The 22,582-nt window shown below is 38.1% G+C and overlaps 1 protein-coding gene across 22 annotated transcripts in view; it reads right to left on the reverse strand.

Annotated features, from left to right (window-relative positions):
- The window catches only part of CDC42BPA (CDC42 binding protein kinase alpha), a 326,652-nt gene extending 313,184 nt beyond the window's left edge, over nucleotides 1-13,468 (reverse strand). For 10 of the 22 annotated variants that reach the window (XM_030761758.2, XM_030761754.2, XM_089907455.1 and 7 more), the window contains exon 1: nucleotides 12,144-13,466. In XM_030761758.2, coding sequence (XP_030617618.2) covers nucleotides 12,144-12,321 — 178 coding nt within the window. In that variant the 5' untranslated portion in view covers nucleotides 12,322-13,466. Of the gene's footprint in view, nucleotides 1-3,324 lie in introns of all 22 variants that reach the window. The other 12 variants (XM_089907440.1, XM_089907467.1, XM_089907431.1 and 9 more) reach the window with 6 other exon arrangements.
- Nucleotides 13,469-22,582: the final 9,114 nt, after the last annotated feature.

The following is a 22,582-nucleotide window of genomic DNA, read 5'->3' on the forward strand; positions in this document are numbered from 1 at the left end:
TGAAGTCATACTTTCTCTGCAGAGTCTGTTTCATGTAAGGTGCTTTTTTTCCCCTGTTTTTTGTTTGTTTGAAGCTGTATCTTATTTATTATAGGCTTTCTTCAGATATATGACAATCCCTGGTTTTATATTAGGAATGAGAAAATGGAAAATACTCTGAAGCTCTGAATCTTTGGGTGAAGCCTGACAATGAACTGCACTGAAGTGTGACTACCTGAGCCCTTTACTGAGGAATCTCTGATGTATCTGTATCTTTAGGCCTTTCTTCTTGGACTGGTCAGATTCTTCAGAGAAGACTTTTCTGATCTCTTATCTTCGTGATAAAGGCCTAGCTGCCAACTTTCTGGGAGCCAAGCAAAAGTATATAAACATTTATTTACTCTGTTTTCAGTATGAAATGCCCATCCTAAACTATGCCTAACGTCACTCAACACAGAGAACCTCTGTCTTACCAAAAATAGACATTCAGTCTTTGTTTGGGGAGGGAAGACAGGAGCCAGCTGGCATGTAGCAGGGGAAGGGCTCTAGAGTTCCTACTGCTTATACAACAATTCAATCAGTCCTCCACATTTTAGCTCCACCTGTACCTCAACTTTCACAGATTCCTGACAATACCAATTTCTAAGACTTTTGAGCATTCCGCCAAGTCAAGGGGATAGGTCCTAGCTTACACTATTACTGACTTAAGACTTGACTTTCTCTGATCTGCTAAGTCAGCAGTTATCACCCTTCTACATGCTTTTTCAGCTTCCAAAATTTCACAGTATCCTCCCATGTTTTTCTCATCCTTGGAGATTTACGACTTCTTAAAAATTCCTTTACCATAGTTTTAGTGGGGCTGCAGAAGAGAATGAAACTAATTTGTGTGTTCAATTCATCATCACCAGACTATGCTGGACACTGTTGCAAATAAAGTTAAACACAGACTTAATGTAAGAAAATTTTACCTTTAAAAATTGGAGGCTATTTGCATTTTATCTTATTCCTTTAAACAGTAGCACCCTCTTCTCCTTACCTTCACCCCATAAAATACTCATTTATAGATTATCAACTGCTGACGGAAGGGACTATGAACCACAACTTATAAGAAACTCCTTCTGAAATAAAGCAGGATACATCAATGAAGAAAGAAATCCATGAAACAGTTAAAGAATAATCAAGTAAAAGATCTGATTAGTAGAAGAGTCAACACCTCATTATAGCTGGAGGAAAAAGGTGAGTGTGGTACAAAAGGGCAGCACAAGAGAATCTGGGGGATAATGGAACTGTTTTGTATCTTGACTATGGTACTGGTCTACATTTGTCAAAACTCATAGGATATATACCAAAACGAATGAACTTTTCTATATATAAATTTTTTTTAATGAAGTACAGTTCATTTACAATGCTGTGTTAGTTTCTGCTGTACTATATATATATAATTTTTGAATAACTTTAAAAAATCCTTTAAGGTGAGAATGGGAAATATAAACAAAATTATATATATACATATATGCATATATACATACACATATACCATATATATGCCATTAGGAGGAATAGATCAAAGTAGGAATGGGGGAAGAGAAGGCATCGTGGATCAGAGTAGGGTGTTGAAGGCTGAGCTGAATGAAAAGGATATCCACATAAAAGAGCTGCATGGCATCACTTCTGGGATATTCTTGCCAAAGATGTATTATCATGAGGAAACAAACCCAAATTTAGGGTTTACTTCAAATGCTGCAAAATAACCAGCTGGCAATCTTCAAAAGTGTCAGTCATGAAAACTGAGGAAAATCTGAAGCCCTAGTCCAGACTGACTGACACTAGAAGGCATGACATCCAAATGCAACATGTGATTCTAAACTGAATCCTTTTGCTATAAAGGTATTATCAGGACAACTAACAAAATCTGAATGAGGTCTAAGGATTAGATGATACTAATGTACCAGTGTTAATTTCTTAATTTTAATAGTTGCATTTTGGTTATGTAAAAGAATGTTACAAAATACACACGAACATATTTGGGGATTACGGTATCAAGTTGGCAATTTACTCTCCAATGATTCAGAGGGGAAAATATTGTACTAGCAATTTTTCTGTACATTTCAGATTGTTTCAAATTTTTTTAAATAATAAAAAGATTAGAAAAATAGACAACGACCATATCCATATGCCATGCTAAGGAGTTTCAATGTCATCCTGAAAGCTATCAGTAGTCACTGTAGGATATTAAGCAAGATGTTGACACGATCAAAGTTGTAACCATTTTTTAAAAGTTCTACTAAACAAAGGCCCTTGGATATGTAGGATTCCCAATATTTTCAGGTTAGGTGCACATGTAATACTGAGATTATAAGTTACTTAGCATTTAAAGGAGAAACAAAAAGCATGATTAATAAGGTCAATAAGACCCAGGAATGTAATCCATTTAGATACATTTAACATAGACAAATCAACTGAGCAGATGCACACAGAGGTTGAACAGTACCAGGATAACTCAAGAGCTGCTGTAATTAATTGGGGTTACCACAGGAACACAGGTAAAAGAAACAAGCATGATCACACTTAATCACAATTTACAGCAATGTAACACAGCAAGGAACGCCTGGAAAAAACTGTCGACTTAGCACGCATCAGTCAGAAATGGGGTGACACATTACAAAGGCATTCAGGAAAAAGGCAGAAATAGAAATCACACTAGACTTGGAAATATTATTATGGTTTTAACCATAAACTCTAGGAAAATCTTTATAAGTACAGAAGATGAGAAGCTTTACGATATCATATCAATGTGTCAGCTGCACCACATACCTGAGCTTTTGGTCTGTTTTTAAATGTTCCTTAGTTATGATTTTTGGTTGGGGCAAGGCCATAATTAGCTAGCAATACAATCACAAACTGGGGCTCTAGCCACTGCGGATTTTTCCTAATCTTTTCAAACAAATATTTTTTTAAATCTCAGGACAGAACACTTCTAAGTAAGTGCATGACTACTTTTAATAATATCTGAGTCAACTTGGGGCGTTAGCCACTTCCAGTAAACCAGGTATTTAAGGATGGGATTCTTGTTGCAGCAGGGCAACATTGCTTTGACCAAAAAAACCTCTCATAAAATTAATTAGCTTTGTTCTATTTCACAGCCATGACAGTCTGTCTCCCAAATTCTATACCAGCGCAACGGTTAGAGAGATAACTGGATTAAAAAATGATCAATTGCTACTGAAATCAAAAAATCACTAGGTTAGCAGGAGCATCTTTACAAACCACGAACTACACACATAAATATAAACTCAAAGGCATGTATCAAGTTTTATTGTTCTTTGTCTATAAACACATACTTACCCAATGCAGAACTCCACATTAACCTAGTACATACTGCCGAACTGCCTTCTAGGTGATGCCAACAGAAGTGCTACAAAAACATTAAACACGGAAAGGATAAAGGCAAGTCATTCAAACCTCTGCCTTTGGAGTTGGATGTGAACTGTGATAATATTCAAAATACAATGTGATAGAAGAATTCAGTAACCACTTTCTGAAATATAATTAATTTAAGAGCTCTAACACTGCCTATGGATTCTTAGCGCACACCAGCACTTCCCAAACTCTGCCAGCTATCCTCATAAAAAGTGTTCCAGGGCTTCCCTGGTGGCGCAGTGGTTGAGAGTCCGCCTGCCGATGCAGGGGACACAGGTACAGGTTCGTGCCCCGGTCCGGGAAGATCCCACATGCCACGGAGCGCCTGGGTCCGTGAGCCATGGCCGCTTAGCCTGCGCGTCCGGAGCCTGTGCTCCGCAACGGGAGAGGCCACAACAGTGAGAGGCCCACATACCACAAAAAAAAAAAAAAGGGTTCCAAAGTCAAATGACTTAGGTAAAACAAAGTTAAAGAGGTTTCTGTACCACAGAACTTTTGAAAAGTGTTACTATGATAATGTGCTTTGTAATATACAAAGAGGGATGCAATAAGTACCATTTCCCAATCTTACATATACACTGAACTCTTAATTTTCAAAATCTTCATTTATATCTATTGAAACATAGTTTAGGAAACACTAGGGTATACTGTGGATTTTCTTCATATTTACTGTCAGTCTACAACATGCATTTATGGGTGCTGCATAATCTTTAGTCCACAAACATTCCTAATGAATCACATATCAATAATTTTTCATGATTATTTTATCTTCTGAGTTGAGGTCTAGAATCCCACCACTGATTTGCAGGTTGGAGCTATATAAATATAAAAATAAATCATAACTAGCCATTTCACAATATTTGCTGTTGGTGATGAAAAGAATAGGCATGGGCTTAATATTTACTGAAAAACAGTTCAGAACTACACACAACATTGTAAAGCAACTATACTCCAATAAAAATTAATAAAAAAAAAAGTTCAGTTAATAACAACAAAATGTTCCAATGCAAAATATCCTGAAAGAAGGAATAAGATGCTATTTGCATAGTCACACAGGGAAAGACATCTCCGATGCCAATATAATTCAATAAAATAATATCAGTAAGCTATGAGTATGTTTGTTAATGGTGAAATAAAGTTATTTACATCCCTGTATTAGTACAACTATACATTTCAATTAAACTTTACCAAAAATTAGCATTTTATCTTCCTTTATCATAAGGCCAGATAGAAACTTCAAAAACAGAATGAGAAGCCTCTTGCCTTCTGAGACGGCCCACACTCTGTCTATGGAGCATGCATCTCCCTGAATAAACCTTCTTATCATTTTTGGGGGAAAAAAAAAAAAAAACAGAATGAGAAAAAAGCCAACAAAATTCAACTATAAATCACCAGAAAAAGAAAATCCTAAACCAACTTTCAACCTTTTCGAAAAATAAGCTATTACTATTATGCCAATTTTTCACTGATGTTAAAACAGACTTAGGTTAAGTAACTTGCTTAAATCACCCAGCCAATGATCAAGGGAGTCAGTCTGAACCCAAAGCCCCTACTCTTTTCCAGTATTATAGGTTTAGAACAGAAATATTTCAGGTTGAGGTATTCCACTTGTAGATCTTCACCATGGAAACTCTAAGTAAATTTAATTAAGCTTTATCACTATGAATAGAAAAAACTGACTAGAACATGTTTTTTTTTTCATAAATTAAGCCTACAGTGATGTGTATGCAATCTGAAATAAAACCAAAATTTAATAAGTGATTGCACGACTGAACTAATTCACAGGTATTTTTAAAAGATTGTTTTCATCCACATAAGTAGTATTTTCAAGCATAATTAGATTGGGGGTGAGAGGAATAGTGTTGATGGGGAAGAATTAAAGAGAACAATAAATGTATGTCAGAAGAGAGAGAAAAAGACTAATTAATTTATGCTATAAGCTATTTATCTTTAAAATCAAGTCAAATTATCCTCTAGTATTATCTTCCACCTTAATACTCAGAACAGAAATTTATGGTAATCACAGAGTTCTAATTGCTCACATAGTGTTGAAACAGCACCAATTATATATGGTTTCCTCTTTAATAAAAGTATTATATATTCTGGCTTCTTTAAGCTCTACATAAATAGGTGCTGGCACTTGAAACCCATAGTTTCACAGATACAAATAATAGTAAAGTTCCCACACTAATCCAAAAATCTGAAACCAACAGCCTAGCAAAAAACATTGTAACCTTCGAAAAAACAATACTTAACACTATAATGAATTGTAAAATTGCATGTCCATGATCTTTTCCTCTGAAATATCACAAAGTAATGAATAACATTATTTCACAGACAGACAATAGTTTTGCAACATGTTACAATTAAAGTAACTAAAGCTGCAAAAGATAAGGTGAGAATTTCTGAATTTGTTGTGAATGCCCATACTTGAAAAGCAAGTTTAATTAGAGCAAGAAAAGGTCATAAACAGAGACTTGTCAGTAATTTCAAGGACTTCAGAGGCTAAAAGCACTGGTTCATTATTTTATCTAATTTCATTCTACTTTATAGGGTGCTTTTCCTGGACGCAAATGTTCACCAGCCTCACACATGTGCTACTCCACCATGATTAAGTTTATCTGTCACTATCACACAGAAGACAATTGAAAGTCCACAACCACTAAGTAAAACCTAACTTACTCAGATTTGGATTTTCTCTCCAAACCACACAGTGTTCCAAACTTTCCCTAAAATTATCTCTTTCTAACCCTGAAGACACAAGGGACACCATGACCTCATACTGAAAGAGCATTTCCCAAAGGGTGTTCCATGGAACACTGGTTGCCATCCGTCTTCCTCAAAACATTATAAATTCTAGGATAACCCACAATATTTTTAATGTTTAATTTTGTGTAAAAGTTTCCCAAATTTATTTACCCACACAACCCCCCCCCAAAAAGCACCTATTAATATCCCATGGATTTCCAGAACACATTCTGAAACTAGGGAGGGGGCTAAAGAAACCCTAACTCGAAAATGAACCATCGTTCATATGAGGAAGAATTAAGGGGCAAATAGTGAGATTGGAAAGTGGAGAGCCAGGTCTCTGAGCCTCCTGTTAACCAATGAAAGCTGAAGTGCTACTCACCTATAGCAGCAGATAAAGAAGCACTAGAATTGGGAGAGGGGTGTTAACCAAGAGAGGCTAACAGCTACTAATTGGAAAAAGTGGACACTGTAGAGAGGAAGTATGGAGCAACTAGCTGGGAAGAGCAAACCTGTTACTCTTATCAGCATCAAAGGGGAAAAAAGGAAATCCCCTGGATCTGGAAAGGAGTTTTATATGCAGTGACAACAAAAGACAGTCATTCATATGTCTGGGATGACCTATACTTTTAGTGTGGGTCATTTCCAAGAAAAAAGAAAAAATCTTTATGGAAAGAACTTCTTGACTCAAGATACAGCAAAAGCTGTTGAGCAATTCTTCACCTTAGCTACTGAAAACTTGAAGTCACCCCCACTGGAAGTTTCATGAGAAACAAGGGATGAGAAAATCTATGGAACTAGCAGATCCTTCTCACCTGCATCTACTCTAACATTCATCTGGAGTAATGGGAAGGCATAAACAAAAAACTACAACCAATGTCTAAAGGTCATATCCCTCATGTTTGACAAGTTACACACAACTTTTACAGTTAATGGAAGTCAATATTCAGGAGCCCAAAGTCAGAAAAGGAAAAATGTCAAAAAAAGAAAAAGGAAGTGAACCATCAAAGACAAAATCGAGTGAATTCCCCTGTCCATTAAGTTCTTCTAAATTAAAAATACTCAATTATTCACGAATCAGACTAAAGTAGCAACCCAGGAAAACAGTGTATTCATGCTCATTTTCTCATTTCTCCCCTCTCCCATTCTCCCTCCCTCCTTCCAAGTATCCTGTCACTACCTAAACTCCTTTCTTTTAAATTCTTCAGTCTGTCCCAAATTTAATCATGTGTACTTTTTGAAAAAGGGAACTAGGTCTATAATTTTTTCACTGTTAAACAGTGAACATGTTTTAGCGTCATCTACACTAGAATTCAAACTCTTCTGCTTCCAATCTTCGGTAAGAAATGTAAGAAAACACAAGTTCTGTATAACAATATTTATCCTTTCAACACATGATGTACTTGATATATTCTAGTATATTTAATTTTTTAAATGCTGGTTGGACTTAGTAAATTGATTCTAAAACCTATCAAAACCAATAGGATGAAAAACAATGAGCAATATATACAATATACTGGCAATAAGTGTACATGAATAGAAAAGGGTTTGGAAGAATTTTTTTTGACTACCATAAAAGAGTAGTAGAATAAAATATTAATTTGTAACAAGTTCAGTTCTTTTACCCTAAAATAGACTGGGCTTACTATCTAATATTAACCAAGTCCCAGGAATTATGGAACATTTCATAAAATTTCCAACACATTATGCTATGTGTTTTTACACTGCTATGTTAAGGTATGCCTTACATTTCCATATGAAATAAGTTCCTAAAATTATTAGTGTTATTCCTGACATCCCTGTTCACACTCATGGAGCAGTACATCCTTTAAAAAAGAGAGAAACAGAATGGAAATGGAAAAATAATAGCCATCACTTATTGCATGCTTCTATCATATGCCAGCATTGTGTTAGATCAAATAACTGTACTTACTATCACTCTTAGAAGAGACTAGATTATTAGGTGACTAGTATAAAGGAAACAAATGCCCAACCTATATTTCTGGCGACATTTATGATGATCCTAATTGAGGACTTAAATAAAAATAAACCTAATCATGTGTATTAAATGAACTTTTTGGTAATTTGGTATGATTAATAAATTCTACTCAGGAAAAGCTAACAACGAGGAACAACGTAAGTGAAGAACAAAGAAAAGATTCAGATTCTTCTAATCAAGGCATCATCATCTCACTTAAATGACCCACATATCAAAAGCATGAATAAGCTTTGAAACTACTCTAATAAAATGAAAAGTTTAAACCACAGTACCTGCTGATGTACTCTAGTAACAAGTTTATTAGTCATTCAGACTATTGTGTGTGTGTATACACTAAATAAACTATAAAATTACTGTTCTTTAAGGATAATTTAAATGAAATGTTATAAAGTCCAAGATTCACAAAGCATCAAAATACAGTTGGCCACATACAGATAGTTCTGCATTTCTTTTTTTGTATTGAGTAATATAATCTTATGCCTATTTTTTAAGTAACTTGGTTAAGAATTCCCTAAAATTTTGATTTTCCATTTCAAAGTAGAAGATAACCAATTCAATGAATAACATATTCATTTAGTCATTACTAGCAGATTAGTTTATAATGTAAGTTATTTTTACTTCTACAGCTCTACTGTAACTTAACTCTAGAGTCACACTACTGATAACAAAACTATTATTTTATAAACAAAACATACAAACCATAACCACTTCAACAACTTAAAAAAAAGGACAAAACATAAACTTTCAAAGCTTGTTGTATATAACAGGAAAATATAATAATATTTAATAAAAATAATAATCTTATTAAATTTAAAAGTGATATATGGCCTTAAGGCACTCTTTGTCCCCTTGCTCTATTGCTCAGTGACTTAATCCCCTCTTCCTCTCTAGAGCTCTACTTGTTTCCTCCCTCAAGCCATTAGCACCAAATGCAAGGAGTGCTATCAAAAAGAAGAAAAAAAAACTTTGAATTGTCAGCTTTCTTACTGTCATGATACTGTAATGAGCGAAACATTAACTCTATCAATAGAAAAGTGAAATGGGCCATAACTAGGAATAAAGTGAAATTGATGGAAATGAAGCAAGTCAGAATCTTGCTGACTTCATTTTTAAAAGTACCATCAGCATAAAAATAAGGCATATCTAGATGACACTTCCATTCATATAGACAGCCAAACAAATATACATCATGTACTAGTATTTAACCACTACAGCTCTTCTGTTGCAAATATTGGGTCTTTTAAAACTCAAACTAAAAATTGTATCATTTAAGGCAAACCTAAATTACCAAATTTAACCCCAACAAATAATCCCTTTCAATTTCCATCACAGACCAAAAAAATAATATTTAAAATATTAAATTGAGGTCAATTCACTATCTAGAAACTTCCTTAATCTAACTTGTTTTTTATATAATGTTAGGTAGTGAGAATCCAATAAGACACTTCCCCAAAATGTAGTAATCAATTCGTACGAGAATAGTTGATCTATTTCAATAATTAAATGAGGAGACTGGCATTCTTAAATAACCTAAATTCTCAAAAAACTTAAAGATAGTAAATACTACTACTCATGATGCACTTCTTGACAGCTTTTTCCATTCTTTCTTTCCTTCCTCCATACCCAAACTTCTATGGTTGGTAACTCCCACTTTCACGACCTCACACTCCAACTTAAAAACGCCTAAGACTTAAAAGACACTGCCTAGTCCCAAAGCCTACAAAATAACTGCCTAAAAATTCTAGTCTCTCGTTCTTTATTACTGAGAAACACAACAGGAGTTTACTTAAGAGATTTGTTACATCACACCAGACTTCTAAAAGACAAAATATGAAGGATACTACTAAAACATAATTTACTTTAAAATTGTGAAAAGTCCCTTGCTTGAAATTGTTTAAAATCTGCTAATAAAAATAAAATGTATTTGGCCAAACACTTATTTGACTTTTGGCTTATTTGGCTTAAATTAAATATATACAAACAAGGGTTTTTTTAATACAGATATAAGAAACAAGATCCAAGAAAACATATTTAGTGGGAAATATATATAAATTATTCTGATAATACAGAAAAATATCTCATAACATAAATGTAAATTCTTAATCACCAAAGGGCAATTGAGGATATAGTTTTTTTATCATATTTTTAAATTACATTTACAACTGGTACATACGAAGAGTTCTCCCACCATTTTGCAGATGAGAAATAATAGATATTAAAATGACAATCATAATCATAGACTAGAGTATCGCTATGAAACCATAATTCAAGAACTGAATCTCTAAAAGTATCAAAATCTTTTCTTTAAATCTTAAAAAAAAAACTAAAAATTTTCTAAATTTATTAAACATGAGGTGTAAAACTACACATGCTTTATAAAATACTTTACACATAAAAATAAGGGACATATATTCACAAATCCAGTACCAAAGTCAAAACTGTTTCATTCTTAAGAGAGCAGTCTCTTGAAAGATCGTTTAGAATTCTTACATTCCCAGTATGAGTCTGGTAATCTGTTTTTAAAAATTATTCTATTCACATTTCATATATATATATATATATATATAATGTTTTTTAACCCTTACGACATCAAGTTGCTAGAAAACTTCTGATACTGACAAATTGAATAATTAAAGTTATGATGTGTAGGCAATCCTGAATAAGTGATTTACGTGACAAACGAATTTTTAATAAATTTCAAGTGAAAAAAACGAAATAATCACCAACTGACTTTTACTTCAGAAAAATAAAGATTTACTTGGAAACAAAAACATTTTAGTATAAAAACTTTCCAACAAACTCAAATATTGGTATTCCAAAGGTACAAAATAACTTCTTTAGCTAATATCCTTCAAAAGTCAATGTACCAATGTAGGTACACTGCCATGTACTATACACAGTATGGTATGTGATGATGTGTACTCTTCCCACAGAGAACTGGTGGATGTTGGAACTTGCTCACATGTAACATCGGAAACAGAACTTAAGCCAAGCCTTCAAGCTTGAAGGTCACATGGAGCATTTGCTCTCATCATTGATTTACTCCACTACCTAGCTCTTCTAAATCACATCTATATTTAGGAGAATGAAGACAAAAATTTAGCCAGTTTAGGTTTGAATTAAATTTAGAGTAAATCTAATTCTCAGGCAGGCAGGAGCTGCTCCCAAACATTTTCTACCAAATACTATCACAAAATTCTTAAACTATTTATGTCATCTAACAAACATGACAATTTTTGGCAAGTCCGTGTTTAGTAATTTCCTTTGCTTGTACTATATAGAGATGTGATAAAACCCACTGATGACCACCTTCAAGTTCCTGTTGACCTAAGATATTTTAATAGCTCCTCCCATTTCCAGAGTGATTTCCAAAGCCTGGGAAGGAATGCTTCCACTAATAAATATCTTTCAACTGAATGCCTGTTATACCACCACGCTCTTGGCAAAGCGAGCAATAATCCATTTTTGCCCATCACAGAATTATTCAAAATCTCTTACTGCTGACCAAAAAACATAAGTTCTTCCTCATAAGTCCCACATTAAATCTAGGCAACACTAGAGGGGTGGGATAGGGAGGGTGGGAGGGAGGGAGACGCAAGAGGGAAGAGATATGGGGATATATGTATATATATATATATATATATATATATAGCTGATTCACTTTGTTATACAGCTGCAACTAACACACCATTATAAAGCAATTATACTCCAATAAAGATGTTAAAAAAACAAAATCTAGGCAACAACTGAGTAGCATGCTTTTACTCTTGGGAAAATACTGAAAACTACAAAAAAAAAACCTTGAATAATTGGTGTCCACTCTTTTATTGTATATATATTTAAACACATTATGTATAATGTATTTAAATACATAATATATATTGTGTAAACACAATATATATTTATATACTCATTACAGAGAGTTTATCATAACTTTCTGTAACCATTAAACCATAATGGCTAGCTGAAGAGTTTTTTATTTTACATACAAACTTACCCCATTCTAGGTATTCAAGAATGTTCTTCTCTCTTCTCAATGGAGAATTATTGCATTCATCATAAAGGCAGATGAGGATATCCAGTAACGTTTCCACACTGAAGCACTGCCCATTGGTCTGAGCGGGCCCATCCAAAATAAACTGCTCCAACTGCCTCAAACGCACTTCTCCAGACATGTTTGCTTCAACTTCTGCTGGTTTTTCTTTCAATTACTGAACCGATTTTGACGATGATTATTTGAACCTAAACTTTAAAAGGTGTGGTTTTAAAAATAAACCACTTGTTATTCAAACAACTGTCATGCAATGCCGGTGCTGAATTCAACATCCAACACACCAGTAACCTCACTTAACTGAAGCGTCTTCTATTTCACACATATACATATATTTTGAGGGAAAGTTACCATAAAATATATTTAAAACATTTTTAAAAGAATAATACAATTAAATCGTATATTTAAATAAAATAATTAAAAAGTACTGAGAACCAAAGAGTCAACACTTCTTTAAAAAAAAAAAAAAACTCTTCTCCTTCATTCAAAATTCAACTCGTGCAACATAATCCTGAAACGAATCCAGTTGCATCATTAATGAATTAAGTCCGATCTGCATCAGCAATTCACTTCCCAAGCAGAAGGAAAATCGAAAAGGAAGGAAAAAACCAGAATGTATATAAGGGGGAGGGAAAACCAAAAATTCTGCTGCAAATCCTCCCAACCACCACTTGGATAACGCATCAGCGGCAATTTCTCCGGAGGGAAAGGGAGGGGGCGAGGTCCCTGAAGCAGCCCCTCGACTCGGAGCACGCCAAGCCTTCCCCGGAGGAGGCTTTCCCTTTCTCCTCCCGAGGTCCTTCTTTTTAAGGCTTTGCAGTTAGTCCTATTTCCAACGGATTCCGATGAAAACTCTTCATTTTTCTCCCCGCTTCTCCCAGGGGCCTGACTGGCTGCGGGCGGCACTCGCCCCCGGCTCCGGGAGCGGCGGCTACTCGGTCGCCCGAGCTCGCTCCATGTCGGTGGTCGCTGGGCCGCCGGCCTGGGCCGCGCCGGGCGCAGAGCCCGGTCTCCCCCACACCCGCACCGCGGCCGCCCACCCGCTCGCCCGCCCACACTCCCGACGCCCTGGCGAGGGGGTGCTTTTCTGGATTCAAAGGACACGGACGGCAGCAACTGCGGCGGCGACGGCGCGGGCGGCTCCGGCAGCTAGTTCTCCCCCTTCTTCACACCCCTGGGTTAAGGGCATCTTTCCCCCGCAAAGAGGAGAGCGGCCGAAGCGCAGGAGGAGGGGTTGGTGCCGCTGGTAAGGAGACCAGAGGCTGCCGCAGCCCGGCTCGCAGCCACTCCCTTCCTTTCCCTCCACCCCTCCCCCTCCTTCCCCGTCCTCTCGCGCTCGCGCCCTGGGCTCCGCGAGGCTGCTCCAGGCCCCGCCGCACGCAGGCGGAGGCTCGCCGACGAGTCCGGATCCAATATGGCGGCCCCCGCCCCCCGACACGCGCACACCCGCCCTCTGCCTTCCCCGCCCCCGCCCCGCCCCCGCCCGAACCCAGCCGGCGCGTTGAGGTCCGGTTCGGCGGCCCCGCAGAGCCGAGGCCAGGCCTTGGGGGCGCGCGGGCGGGGGCTGGGGGCGCGGCGGCTGCACCACCCCGAGGGGAGGGTGGGGACGCTTCGGCTGGAGAGGCTGCGGCTGCCGCAACGTGGAATGCAGGGATACGGGAGGACTGAGGGAGGCCGCGGCGGCGGTGGTGGCAGACGGTATGGAGGCGGGAGGACCCAGGCGCGGGTTGGGAACTGCGCCACCGCCTCGCCGCCGTTCCCGGTTCCTCGAGGCTTCTCGTAGGGATCGCAAAGCGGGGCTTCCTCCGGTCCTCGGAGGCACCACCCGACTGGCACGTTTGCTAAGGGGGCCCAGAAGCAAACGGCTTTAGGCTTCCAACAGATCTGTAAAACACAGTGCTTTTCTCACCGCCTCTTACCTGCGCGCTACCCGCCCCCCAAATTCAGTTCTCAACAACTCCAAAGTAATTTTCTGGGTGTCCAATTACACCACTTCTTGTGTCATTTCCCGGGACAAATACACTGACAGACATGTACGCGCTACCCTCCAAGTCCTGAGTGTGTGTGCGAGAAGAACAACTCTCCATGTCTATTCCCAAAAGTTTCCCTACGTAGAGAACAGTATTTTCTCCTCCGGAACTATTCTAGCTGCTGCCTTTATCCCCAGCCTAGGTTACCACCTACAGGGGATTCAACCAATGAAGGGGAGTCAGGACAGTTCTCCACTCTCACCAAAACTCCATCCCCTGTGCGCGCTCGTATGCGCGCGCGCACACACGTAGCCCAATGGCACAATGCAGAAACTGGGCAGCAAAGGCAAGTAACTCAATAGGTAAGGCCATTTAGGGCCTTCCGGGGTTTTTTTGAATCTTGATTTTAGGAGAGCGCTCTACAAAATTCTCATGGAAGATCCCACATTTAAATGTATCACTAAACTGGGTCACTGCATTTCTGTCATTTCCTCTCAAAACTGCCATCTCCTTTATAATCTTTCTCCAAAATACAATTATTTTATATTCCTTTCCTACACCCGTGAGGCAGTTATGTTTTCTATGTTAATGCCTACAATTGCCACAATTTTTCACATCTTACTAATATGAAATCTGAGGAAGCACTAGAAATGAAGGTCTAGAAATGAAGGCTAAAAATGAAGGCTAAGGTTAATTATTCAAGTTGCTGTCATTCACAAAATATTGTGACTGTTGTGAAATCTACACTTGCATGGCTTATATGAGGAGACACTATTTCCAGTAAGCTCTTGACACATGTGATACTTACATAGATTCAGACAAAAGATGGATCATTTATAGCCATGACATCTTTATGTGTGTGTGTATTGGCTAATTATAAAAGTAATAGAAAAGCAAAAAGAAATGTTTAATCCTAACACAGGTAATAATATTTTGGTGTTTATTTTTAAAGTCTCTTTCCTATGTATTTTAATAAAATGATGCATAACAGAAGCCAGTTTTATAGCCTCCTGTTTTCACTTAGCAATATATTATGAACATGTTCTCAGGTCAACACATATTCTTAAGCAACATGGTTTTTAATGGTGAAGCCAAGACATTTTAACAGTTTCAGTTGACCATGAGGTGGGGTAGCAAAGAAAGAAGCAATTTCTTCTGCTTTGGCACCACAGAGCTGACTCTAAGATAACCTACTCATCCAACTTGTAAATAACTCTAAAGAAGAGTTTAAAAGAGAACCTATAACACACTGTCTCAATAAATACTAATTAACAGTGGAAGTATATGAGGTACAGATATGTTTTTTAACAAAAGAGTCATTCTGCCAGTTTTCTCTCTACCTATTCTGTTAGCACTTGGGTACCACCCACAGTCCAGAGTACTGATGGTTGCTTAATAACATTTTCCACATTATTTAGAGAGTAAAGGGGAGAACTTATTATTTTTATTTTTTAAGAAAAGCACAAAGAGAAGGAAGAAGGTTGAACCCAATCAATTTTGCTTGAATAATTCAAGCTCAGAGACTTAATAATTAACTAGACCCTAAACACATTGTGTGGGTGTTATTTTAAATGTTTGGGTTGAAGTGTGAACATTCTTGTTAATGAAACCAAAGAAAGGTGCAGCTCCAGCAGCCCTGCAATGCTTGAAGTGATCCTGCAAAACATGAGTGCTACAGGCTGCATGGCAGGGTAGCACTTTTTTCTTTGGATAAAAAACCTGGAGGAGGTCTTCTTTGTGAAATTTTGCTTGGGGGCCTGGAGATTAGATGTATACCACTGCAAACACAAATTGTTTGAAATAATCAGGAAAAGTTTTATGAAGATGCTGGGTATTATTCTGACCTTTCAGAAAAGAAATAGGACAGGAGAGGACAGAGATAGGAGTGTGAAAAGAATAAAACAGGACAGGAGTCATTAAGCCTAGTCCAACAAATCCTCCAATTCTGGCCTAAGAACAGAATTGATCTACCAGTTTATAACAACCAGCCCAACTCTTACCTTGCTGTACCTTACTCCAGAATAACTATAGGTTCAATGATGGAGAACAGGGCCAAAAGCAAGGTGAGTGCCACAGCAGGGCTTCATGTATAGTAACACACAGGTATTTTACTACATCACCTTTCAGGCCAGCTAGCACATCCTGACCCTGCAAATGACTGACTTGGTTTAGAGCCCTCTGAGGATAAAATGCCAGCAAATGCTTGTCCTCACTTCATGTCTGACTCCTGACATGAGTAATACCAGCTGCAAAGGCTTATGTTATAAAAAAGGGAGACTTTGTAATTAATAATTACCTCTTTTACAGAACACTTACAATGTGTAAATACTCTCCTGAGTACTTTGAGGATATTATTCTATTCAATCATTATAAGCATATGGAGTAGACAAAGTACCATTTCCATATCATAGATAAGGAAACGGGTTTAGAGATATCTTGGATAACTTGTGAATGACCACACAGCTAGCAAGTGACACAGGAACGGGGAGTCAACACCAGGCCTGAGCCCATGGTTTTAACCATTGTACAAGAGAGGTCAGAAAGATCTGCAGAATTCCATAAACCCAACTCCTCCTTCCTGTTGTAACCAGGGAGCAGTGGGATATAGTTGTTAATTCACATATTTGGACATTAGAAATTGACATCAGGGCAGAGGAGGGAAACACATATGACGGATCGGGATCCAACCAGAAAAAGAGAAATCACCCATGTATTTAAACCAGAGAGACCTTAATTATGAGAAATGGGTACACAGGTGATGGAAGAGCTGAGGAAACACACAGGGGAGAGTGAGGTGACCCACAGTCTGGTGGCAGCACCTGCTACTACCCCAAGGCTGGTGGAAGCTAAAACCAGGCCTGGAGGGAGCTGGAGCCCAGAGGAGGTACAAGGGCTACCAGGGAGGCTGCCTAGGCAGAGAGAGGGGAAGGAGAATCCCCTTACCACAAATCCCCCACTATTTGCAGCTAACACAGAGCTTGTGAAAGAGAGCCTGCATGCATTGTCCCCAAAGACACAGAGCAGAGCAGGCAATGGATGTGGAATGGCTGCAAAGACAAACAGGCCAAGGATTTACATACATATAATCAACACAGTTTCAGTTTTACCCAAACCATTAAAAAAAAAAAAAAAAGCAATAAAGCCAATGTCTTATCTTTGAACAATAATTAAGTGGATTTTAAAGTGGCATGGTTTTAACCTAGGAGCAGTTTTTAACTCCTCCCTTTTCATATTTATTTTGCTTTGTTTTAATTTCTCAAAAAAAAAAAAAAAACACCTAAAAACCCAACCAAAAAACTCTCCTCATCTAGGGCATGTTGACTCAGGTTCACAGACCAATACTTCCCACTTGCTGATCAGTGGATCTTGCCTACCTTGCCCTATCTTTAAATCTTGCATTTAAATTTCTCATTAAAGCTCTACATAAACAAGCTCTACTGTAAATGGAATTTTCAAAAATATGTTTAGGGTCAAACATTATAATACAGATATTGCCCCCCTATTACAGCAGTTTAGTAAATTTGGATTAAGAAGATAGGTGCCATTCTCTTATAAATTCCATCAGCAGGAAACATTTGGCAAAAGGCTCCATGCCATGAAGGCTCCATGCCATGGGTGTTGACAGAAACCAAGCCAGTTAAGCCAATGTGTTCTTCTCAATCCCAAGGTGGGGCTAGAGATGACACAGCCAGGACCTAGGGGCTGGCAGCAGAAGAAATGAGTTAAAGAATCCATTTACCCCACTCTGGAAATCTCTCTGCAAAGGTTACTGTGACTTCCACATTATCAAAGCCAATGGTCAATCCTCATTTTACATTTCATTTGATCTTTTAGCAGTTTTGACAGCACTGATCACACACACACACACACACACACACACACACAATTGAAATACTTTTCTTCACCTGGCTTCTGCACTCTCCTTATCTTCTCCTCCCTCACTGGCCACTCCTCAGTCTTCTTTGCTAGGTCCTCCTTGTATGCCTGATCTCTAAAAATTGGAGTGCCTCAGGGTTCAGTCTTTGGAACCCTTTTCTCTTTTCTATTTACACCTATTCCCTAGGTGATCTCAATCAGTCTTAAGGATTTAAACACTATATATAATGGTTTGAAAACACATGTCACAAATTCTTCAACACTTCTCTCATTGAAGGTTGAGTCTGCACCTTGAATCTAGGCCAATCTTAGTGAATCACTTGTAACAAATAGAATGGGACAGAATAACCACTTTATGTGGGTTATTGAGGTTGGGAAAACAAGATATGATAGCCATATCCTTTGTTGTACAGTGCCCATCAAGCAACACTAATAACAGCTAACATTAATTGTGCACCTTCTATGTCAAGTACCAAACTAAGGACTTTCCATTCACTGAATTCTCTTAACAATCTTATAGGGCAGAAACTATTATTATTTCCTGTCTTAATCAACTCAGGCTACTATAGCAGATTACCATAGACTGAGTGGCTTAAACAGCAAACTTTCATTTCCACAGTTGGAGGCTGAAAGTCCAAGATCAAGGTGCTGGACAAACTGGTTCCTGGTAAGAGCACTCTTCCTAGTTTGCAGATGGCTGGCTTCTCATTGTACCTTCACATGGTGGAGAGCAGAGAGAGAGGAAACAAGCTCTCTCATGTCTCTTCTTATAAGGTCACTAATCCCGTTCATGAGGGCTCAACCCTCATGACCTTATTTACCTCCCAAAGGCCCCACCTCTTAATACCATCACACTGAGAATTAGGATTTCAACATATGAATTTTAGGTGTGATACAAACATTCGGTTCATAAAATTTCCATATAGAAAAACTAAGGGCTAGATAGTTTAAGTAACTTTCCAACGGTTATAAAGTTGATAGGTGGTAAGGTCAGGCTTTCAATCCAGGTGAGATCCATTTTAAAGCCTGTGTGCTGAAATGCTTTGTTAACCTACCCCAATACAAGCTAAAAAAAACTAATATCAGTTAACTGATTAATAATTAGACAAAGCCCACTTGTCTAACAAAAAGAAGGGAAAACTAAAATGACTTCATTATAACCTTGAAGCATAAAAGACATTCTCTTGCAGGAGTTTGGTCAATTGTTTTCCATATAAAGAAGAGCAAAACCAGAGAGAACAGTTTATTGAAATAGGGTTTACTTCATGTAGACAAAAAGAGAAACTCTTAGTTGTCAGGTTGGTAAACCCCAAAATCAGACACAAAGAGAAATTGTGGAGTTGTAACATCTGAGGATCTTTAAAATGATCGTTTCAATTCGATTTCAACCGCCATCTCTCTTGAATAGTTTGGAATCCACCTGCCAGAAGTTGATGGGATCAGAACAGATGTGCTCTCCAGGCTCCCTTCAGCAGTAAGATTCAGTGCTTCCTCGCCCGTACGGGGGACTAATTAAACCCACAGTCATATGGTAGAGCCAGCGATTATGTTTTAGAACAGACTGTGACCTCTCTCTGACCCAGAGGATAGCAGCATCAGCACTTACAAGCCAAATGAAATGAGGCACTGTCAGCAATGTTCCTTATGATAAAAAGTATAGCAATAATAATAATAATAAGTATCAAGACATAAACCCACAAATAGGATGGTATCTGGAGCACCCCAGGCATTCATGATGGGAATAAGGGAAATGAAAATTCAAGAAAATGACATTTGAGATATCAAGAGGGGCTTTCCTCAAATAAGAAAGGTTCCTAACATTACAAAGTACAAGCAGAAATCCATGCAGAAGATAAGAAACAATGTAAAAAACTTTGTAAGTATTAAAACTTGGGACTTGTTCCAACCACTTCTTCAGATACTAGGGTGGCATAGGTCAGGATAAGAAGCTAGAGAATAATATTAAGAAATGATGTTAAAAGAAACAAATTAAGTATTTTTCTTTACTGTAACATTAGACTTTCCTCTTCTTTGAAACTTTGTTTCTCATAATGATAACATGTTATCCTGTATAAACTGTTGATCATTAGTGGATTATTTTCTCAGCAATGGAGCTGAGTTTCTCTGAACCCTTTTACTCACCATGCCTTGTGAGAAGAGCACAATTTATTTAATAACTAGCCACAGTACAAGGTAGCACTGTGGAACAAACACTTTCTCTAAATAAAACTAAATTGTCTAGGCAGTGATAAAACTACAACTTTGTCATCCTTAGTACTTCATACTAAAAATGGAATTAACCATCTCATAAAAGTATTAGCTAATCACTAACAAGTACAAGAGCAATCATTCCCAATTTCTTCAAACAATTCAACTGTTTTACTTTCATTCATTCATTCATTCCCCCAAATCATTCACCAAGCCCCCAATCTGCACCAGGAACAAAGTAAAAAGTATAAGTTCAACCTTCATTGTACAAATTCCCAAAGATACATTTATAAATTATAAGCAAACATATCACAATATTGTTAATATCCGCTTAGTTGGAAGAGAAAGATTGGTTGGTAGGAGGTGATAAAGCAGAGAAATTTTCCTGAGCAGTTGAATTAGACTACACGTTTTGGTAAGCTTCGGATTACTCATAGAACAGAGCAGACAGAGGGGATTCTTCCAAATAGGGAGAAAAGAAAAGCCAACTTCAGCACTGTGGGAAACAAGCCAGGACAGAAGAATCAGGGCCCTCCAGGAAGGGACAGAGGTACAATGAAATCCAAGCATGGTTAAATGAAATCTTATGTGGGTGATTTAATATTCAAGTGGCTAATTCCATGAGGACAGGGTTGAGAAGGGCAGTGATAGTTGTCATGTGGGTGCTAGGATTACGGTGGTCCTTCTAGGTTAGGGTGGCATTGGTTACTAAAAGAGGTGGGAAGAGGATACAAAGGCAGGAACCCATGAGAGTTTCCAGGTCTCAGCCAACAACGGATGGACTCATTTCAGCAGGGAATTGGAACAGAAACCCAAAACCAAGATGCAAAGCCTGACATACAAGCTGACCTAGTAGAATAAGGGTCAGGTAGAAGCTCTCTGAGGTGTTTGGGAGCTAACGTTACTTTGGAACCACTAGAACCAAGGTGTACAAGCAAGGGTCTATTTCAAGATGTTGCTCCCTAATGGTCAGTGTCGTCCGTGCGCCCTATAAGGCCAGGCTTACCCTACTCAGGGCCTATATGGGGTGGAGCCTGAGAATCATCATTGCTGGCACCTGATTAGACCCAGAACAGCCACGGACTCATGCCACCTGCCTAAAACTATCTCCCTCCATACCCTACCATGATGCCTAACGCCAACAATCTGACACTGCTTTGGGTTAAGGTCGAGTTGGGGAACATTTTTCACAGGCTGGATACAATCTAGAGCTTATATGCACTGGAGCTAAAATTCAAATAATGATTTCTCCTTCAATTGTCTGTTACGGCAGTCCTATTCACAGTGGATCCTCTGAAGATTAAATAACAAACTATTGTGGAGCTATGAACCGTGGTTTAAAAGCAAGTTAGCCTTGTAAAGGAAAGTCATTAGAAAAAAATAATGAAGGCAGAACATCCTCAGCTCAAAGAGCAATCAGATGGTGACAGTGTCCCTCTATGACACTGTCTCTCATTATGTCTCTCTGGCATACTGACCGTACCAGACAGTGTGCTGGATGCTTCCCAGTCTCTGTGAGCTTTGAGAATACAAGCAATTCTCTCTCCAGCTCTCTCTTGTTCTCTCCCTCTGTTTTTACCTTGACCTCTCTTCAATCTCTGCTTATGTATCTTTCTGTAGCTATTTCCGTTTATCTACTTCTTCCCCATTTTCCTCTGCTTACCTTCCCTTCCCCCTTTATGTATCCTTTCTCTTTTTTAGTCTTCTCCCATTTCTCTTTCCTTCTTTTTCCTTCTTACCTTCCAACTACTTTTTTCCCTTAACTTCTAATAATAATAAATGAAGATTCATTTGTAAATATTTATTAGAGATAACCTGTCTCAATAAATAAGCTTCTGGTAAGTGCATTACCAGAGACATAACATGAAGTTAGCGCCTATTAACACATTCATATAAATTTAGATGAACTACCTTACCTAGAAGAGACAGGGCTGAAGGAAGAGCATGCAAGGCATATAATTTTTCCTGACAATTGGTGGCAGGTAGAGGGATGAAAGAAAAGTCTATGCATGGGACATTCCATGAGGGCAGTGAGAAACAAAAAAATCTGAGCATATGTTCAGTGCGGGGTCTGTTCTGAACATATTTCTCACATCATTTCTTTGATCCTCACAACACCCCCATGAATTAGGCAGCATTATTACCTCCAGATGAGGAAACAGGTGTAGAAAGTAAGTGGCAGAGCTGGAACTGGGACCCAGTCTGTCTGTTACCAAAGTCCATGGTGACAAAACAAAGAGAACCTTAATGAGCTTGATAGTTCTATCTGTTAGAAAAAGCCAAGTCATAAAAAGGAACCATAGTAAGATATCCTGAGGACTTGTGGCTCCA

This window comes from Delphinapterus leucas, chromosome 1 (genome assembly GCF_059928025.1).
Source record: "Delphinapterus leucas isolate spDelLeu-1000000601 "Yukka" chromosome 1, BTC_Dleu_Yukka2, whole genome shotgun sequence".
In the NCBI taxonomy this organism is placed as follows: Eukaryota; Metazoa; Chordata; class Mammalia; order Artiodactyla; family Monodontidae; genus Delphinapterus; species Delphinapterus leucas.